The sequence below is a fragment of the Pantherophis guttatus genome, chromosome 5, assembly GCF_059756535.1.
Source record: "Pantherophis guttatus breed Tessera chromosome 5, ASM5975653v1, whole genome shotgun sequence".
In the NCBI taxonomy this organism is placed as follows: Eukaryota; Metazoa; Chordata; class Lepidosauria; order Squamata; family Colubridae; genus Pantherophis; species Pantherophis guttatus.
In genome coordinates this window covers 37,459,615-37,466,168 of record NC_142067.1, presented here as the reverse complement: position 1 = coordinate 37,466,168, position 6,554 = coordinate 37,459,615, and the positions used below count along the sequence as shown (strand labels likewise).

At 39.0% G+C, this 6,554-nt stretch overlaps 1 protein-coding gene across 1 annotated transcript; it reads right to left on the bottom strand.

Moving 5' to 3' along the window:
• Positions 1-257: 257 nt before the first annotated feature.
• On the bottom strand, positions 258-6,554 carry C5H3orf38 (chromosome 5 C3orf38 homolog). Its single transcript, XM_034413512.3, has 3 exons — positions 6,251-6,554; positions 3,915-4,135; positions 258-911 (listed from the first exon to the last, which is right to left on the bottom strand). Exons 1-3 carry the CDS (start codon positions 6,387-6,389, stop codon positions 324-326), a joined length of 948 nt encoding a protein of 315 aa, XP_034269403.1. The 5' UTR covers positions 6,390-6,554; the 3' UTR covers positions 258-323.

Genomic DNA, 6,554 nt, shown 5'->3' with positions numbered 1-6,554 from the left:
TTCTGGCTATTCACTCCCACCCATCCTCTATATCAGTACTTTGCAGCAGTTGACAGGAAAGTAGAAGTATCTTCTCACCTTCCCTCCCTTCTCATTTAGAAAATAATCTGCCAAAGTAACTTTTCAAATTGTAAATTTGGGGGAAGAATCAAGCTAACAATTACCAGCAGCAAATCTCTATGATCAGTAGTCAAGATTATCTCGTCGAAAAGCATGAATAAAAAAAAAAAAGCAAATAAATTACTGAATGCTTTGAGTATGCTCTCCTGCTGTATTTTCCAAGGCCCACATACTTTTCTCCCTCGTTTTGCGAAACAGAACAGTCAGTATTTTTGAGGCTCAATTAAGGCAAGTTCCTTGGACACATAAAATTCCTGCAGTTCTTCTTGCTCGTATTTTATGCGTGGTCTTTCTATATGGGTCCCAGGCTCTATGGCATTCTGGCCAACAATCTTTAGATTGACAAACTTGATTTTCCATGTATTCTCCCTAAATGGGCAGCGGATGAGGCCAAAGATTTGTTCAAAGACTCCCAAACAACAAGTACTTCTATGAACTGTGCCAGCTACTGCTACCACAACTAATCCATATCGTGAAACTGTACACTTCAGGCCACCTGCATTCAAGTTGGGATTCAGGAAGAGGTATTCTTCTTTCACTAATGACAGCAAGCGAAGGCTCACCAATTCTGCACCTGAGTACTCTTCCATGTTTTGTTCAGAGGTGTTGTAACAAAATTTTAGAGTTACATCTCCCCAAAAATGTTGTGGTCCCCATTCTTGTTGTGGTTCTCCAATCAATGGGTTCTGAGAGTTTAGCATTCTAAAATACCACTGACAAAATTCTTCTGCCAGATCGTGACACTCTTTGTTGTCATCTTGATCTCCTTGTGTTCCTCCATCTTCTTGTTGCTGAAAAATAAGAAACATAAAGTAGAATAGAATAATCACTTTTACTTTATAAAATAACAAGAAATAATTAAAAAGATCCTAAAAATTCAGAGAAAGTAGAATGAAATGGTAACAGGAAAACGGTCCTTACTTTTAAACAGTATTTATGAATGTACATGATTTATTTATGAACTACCTAAGGGCCTGAATAATAATTTATTTGGAGCCATTTTATAAAACAAATGGAGAATTTATGTTTCTTTTTATAATTTGTTTCTATGTTCCATTTAGAGTATGATGCACAGCAAATTATTTCATAAAACATTTCAAACATGTTTGTTTGGAAACAATTATCCTGGTCAGTGGGAAGTGGGAAGGGTGTTCCATGAAGCAAAAGCCATAAGGCCTGCTGTCAAGGACCCACCAAATGAAGCTTGCCAGCTGATGGGAGCCACAACATAGCCTCTTTGGTGGATCTGGTAGGATAAGTAGATATAATTAGAGAGTGGAGGCCCCTCAAATAACGTGATCGCATCTTATGTGTAGAGCTTCAAAGGTCAAAAACAGCACCTTTAATTGGACTCAGAAACAGACTAGTAACCAATGGAGCTCATGGAGCAGAAATGTAACATGTCTTTTTCTGAAACAACACATAACTACCCATTGAAATATGTTTGATTAGTAGTAGCCTAACTACCAACCCGAGTGTCGAGTCCTACTGGAGCTTGCCCATTGGTAGTTAGGCTGTTGGCTTGAGCTCCAAGCTTGGCAATTTGGTTCTAAATGTTTCATCAATTCAAAACAGACTGACAATGTCTCCTTGAATGGTGACAAAACGTTTGCAACCAAATTGCCAAGCTTGGAGCAAAAACCAACAGCACAGGTACCCATTATAGATACTCTTCAGGAGCAACACTATGTAAAGCACAGTACAATAGTCCAACCAGGAGGTGATTATGACATGAGTGAGTAAAGCTACTTGATCTAGGAATGGGAGCAACTGATGCACAATAAAGTTGAATAAAAGTTCTCCTAACCATGACTCACAGCTGCTGTAGTCATTGTAAGTCTAAGGGAACTCCCAGATCGCACACAGGGTTTGTGCGGGGCAGTGCAACATCATCCAGCACCAAATATGGCACAGTTTATAAATGGTGACCCCAAAACCCAAAGCCATTCAGACTTGCCAGGGTTCAGTTGAAGTCTGTTATTACCCATCAATATCATCACAGTTTCTAGGCAGCAGCAAATTGCCTAGTTTGCCAAAGGTAGAGATGTATAATTAGTTATTAGCATACTGATATCTCACCCCTTGGCAATAGATGAGCTCACCTAGCAGCACTCCACACAGTAAGGGCTGACAATGTGATGTCTTCCCCTATCACTAACTAGAATTGCCCCTAAGAAAAGAGGCAAATGCACAATACCATGCCACCTATTCACAATTCTCTGAGTTGATCCAGAAGGATATCATGGTTGATGGTATTGAAAGCAGCCAGAAAATCAAGCAGAGTAAGAATGGATACAAAACTCATCCCACTCATGCCAAAGATCATTCAAAAATGCAACCAATGCCATTTGCATCCTGTACAAATGGGTCTGAATTATGATGGAAATGAATTGATAATCCAATTTATCTAGGGCAGTGTTTCTCAACCTTAGCCGTTTGAAATTGTGTGGACTTCAACTCCCAGAATTCCCCAGCCAACATACCATAATATAGCTGGCTAGGGAATTCTGGAGGTTGAAGTCCACATATCTTCAAACTGTCAAGGTTGAGAAACACTGATCTAGGGCCTTCTGAAATTATTGCATAACCACCTTCTCAGTCACATTTTTAAGAAAGGGAAGGTTCAATACCGGATGAAAATTCTCCAATACAGTCAGGTCTAGCAAAGACTTGTTGAGAAGGGAAGAGGAAGAATCATGGTCTTTTTAAAGGGGTAATGGAGCAATCTCCTCAATCAAATGACCACTAGAACCCACTTCCACAACATTTTCCAGGCCCCTTAACCAGCCAACAGGGGCATGGATCTAAAGAGCTGGTGGCTGAGCTCAGAGTCTTAAAGGACTAGGTACACTTAATCAGCTCAATGGGCTCAAACAGTTCCCAGATAACCAGGAAAGGTTCCTGTCCAGGTATCTCTTCATACTTGCAACAAGGCCAGCATTCAATTCTCAGCACATTCGAGTAAATTTGTATAACAGATATTGAACAAATTCTTCTGCATGAAGAGCAAAAAGAGCAGGATGGCTATCAGGGACACAATAAGGCTGGAGAAGTACTGATGCTTTACTGCTCTTACCACCACAAGGTAGGTTTTACTAGCAGCTCTAACCAGCGTCAAGTTCATCCCTGTAGAATGCCAGCGACACTTTAGATGTCTCTTTCATTTCAATCACCCTAAGTCCTCCATGAACTACAGTGAGTGCCAGGATCCACAAGACGTTAGAGGTTGCATTCCCACAATCAGATCAAGACATAAGTTGCCCTCTTATTCCAAGTGGTGGCTTCAGATGGATCATGCAGCAGAGCAGCAGGAACAACCCACAGATCCCTCTGAAACCCATCAACGTCCATCAATTGCCAGGCATAGACTAATCTAATGGATCTAACTTCCTTGCAGTGGATGGCAGTGTCAGAGAATCCCATGGTAATCAGGGTATGATATTACCATGACAAGGAGACACTAAAAGCTCTCCCAATTTCAGACCACATAGTCACTGCTCCAGATCCATGTGTGACCACTGTCCAATGTCAGGGTCTGGATATTGTTATGGCTGTCTTGGTGACTATGAACTCTTGGGTCACCTCAGACCCAACTCCCATGGAAGGTAGATTGAAGTCTCCCAAGACCTCTCTGACAAATAAGAAATGAAGTACTCCAGCAAAAAATAAAAAAGAATCACAAATGTTATTTGCAAATCCACTGAAGAGCATCTTAAGTGTTTTATTGTTTCAATAGTTAAATATAATTGTAAAAATATTTTTTGGCATTTCCTAATATTATTTATGTACCTCACCTGTATATTAGGATTAGTATATGTTTGCTCTGAAGCACAGATTTTCAGCCCTTCACACCAGTACTCCTTTGCACGATAAACAAGCTGGTGTTTTTCAGAAGAAGGGGGCACTATAACTCCTTTTGTTGCCAAGTACTTGAAGATTATCTCTCGAAATACTTTTTTTCTTTTCAACAGTTCTTCAGCACTTTGACTGTACAGCAAGATGACATTTATGGCTTCTATAAACAAATTCAGAAATAGATATATTACCTAAAGTTAATTTTATTGCAAAAGAAAACTAGCAATTTGATTGTAAATCTAAAATTCTAAAAATATATTTCTGAATTATAAATACGTAACATAAAGATGGAAATTTTGCTGCTGAAGCTGCTCCAGGAATTTTATATTGGGGGAAGGTTAGCAAAAGACATATCACAGAAAAAGCCATTCTATAAATATCTGTTAAACATAATTATTAGTAATTGTGGATTAAAGAATCAACTTTCTGTGATTTTTGCTAAAAATGTAGAACTCTTTCACCGACTGACAAATTTTTAAAAACCTGTAATCAAATCTCATCATCCCTAGTGAGAAAAGCAATATGTTACCCATGGCCTATGAAATGCCCCACTAGCAAAAGAACTGGTTAATAATGCAAGAAACAAAACCGCCATTCATAATCCATAATTCTGTAGCTCGTTTTTTGCTCCGTCTAGAAAAACTCTTGACTGGATCTTTTGGAAACCACTTGCAATTAATGCATGAATATTGGATTAGATGGGCAATGATGTGACACAAATAAAGCAACTTCCTGTATTATGTTTTGTAATAAGACTTAATTAGAATTACACATTACTCTGAATCCTTATCAGTAATTTATACTTTTGATCCTTTATTGTTATAGAATATTATCATTTTCTCAAACTTCTAAAAACTGAAGTTTGCCTGTAGCAAGACAATCATATTTACTGTTTTGAACATTGGCCTATTTCTTCATTTGGTGTATTTTGAAATATAGGCCAATAATACACATCATTAATGTGAGAAGAACATTTTAAGAAGCTTTATTCTGGCTGTAAAAATAGAATGGAAAGTGAATATTTCTGCTTAGCCTTGCAATCATAAGAAAATTGAAAATTGGTGCATTTTTAATTATGCGCATAAGCATATTAAATAGAATTTATAAGGTTCTCAAAGATTGCAAGATCATGAACACCACTCACCATAAAATTGTTCAAATATTTTAATTATTACCTACAAGTTATAGGCAACTCTTAACATATACTGTAATGTGCTGTAGATGTGCTACTATTACTTATATGAAAGCTGTATGAAATCATCAGTCAAGTAACAATAGATCCAGCATAAAATGATTTTATCATAATGGTTTGCTCTATATCTGGGGCATATTATTTTCCTATTGATCTATAAGCATCTGAACAAAGAAATTGTTTTATATTGGAATAATACGCTAATTGTATCTGCTAATATATTTAATTAGTAAAATATTTTGTCAGAAGACTATAAGGAAAAACAGATTACAAACAAATGTACAGCTAATGTTTTTGTTGACGGTTTTTTCCCTCTGTACCAGGATGGGAAAACTACTGCAATTTAGTTGCAATAGTTCTCCATGTAAGTTTCTTGAAACAGCTTATTTTTTAAAATGAAAAACCTGCCCTAGCAACATGATAAATTGTCTTTACATTCTTGAATTCCTATAATAATGCTTTTAACAACCCTTTTCACACTGAGAAGAACATTAAAAATGTTACTTTTAAAACATGTTTGAAAAAGATATGGGCATTTTGGTACTGTAACCAAAACACAAAACTAGGGAAAGAGTGCTTCAAAAATACAGAGAAGCATATAAGTATTTTTCTATAAATTACTCTGGCTAACCTTAACCATAACAGCCAGAAATTGGATAAATATTTGTTCCACATCATGTGCCATCTTTCTTCAAAAATGTTTAATGAAACTTGATTATCGTTGATAAATAGAAGTCACAGGGCCTGGTGTCAGTTTTCAAACTATTTTCAAACCAGGTTATCTGTTGACAGGCCAGTTCTATGGCAAAACACCTGTGCCTGGCCAGTAGGAGGGAGAGAAACCTCACGGCATGAATGCAGCTGAAGGATGTGTCGCAGGGCCAAAATACTTCTGGCACAGCTGAAGAAGAACTCCTTTACTTAGGAGGGGTGAGGAAAGGAATATCTCATTCTGGTAAGTGGTCACAAGGAAACACCAGGCTGGAATTAATGAACCTCAAACCAAGCAGTATTTTCCAGCGGAGGCCCCAAAAGCCTCCTTCAAACTTTAGGATACCGGGTCCTTCTAGCCTCTTAATATACCTTGCCGGTTGCTGGGCTGCACGAGGCGGCTGGTCACCGTGTCCGCTAGAGCCAGCAGGTCGTCGGTCTGGAGCAGTTCCAACAGCTCCCGGCAGCCGTCCCGCTCGCGCTCGGTCATCCCCGCCCCAGCCGAAGCCATATTGATGGCGGGGGGGGGGGAGGAGGCGGCGCGTTGGTTCTTCGAGCGCGAGACGGGAAGCGCAGACCAGCAGCGCGTAGCTGGAGCAGCTGCCTGAAACCTTGGCAACCGAGCGACGCAGGGCGGAACAACGCCACTTCCGCCTGTTATGTTTTACGCCTCCCC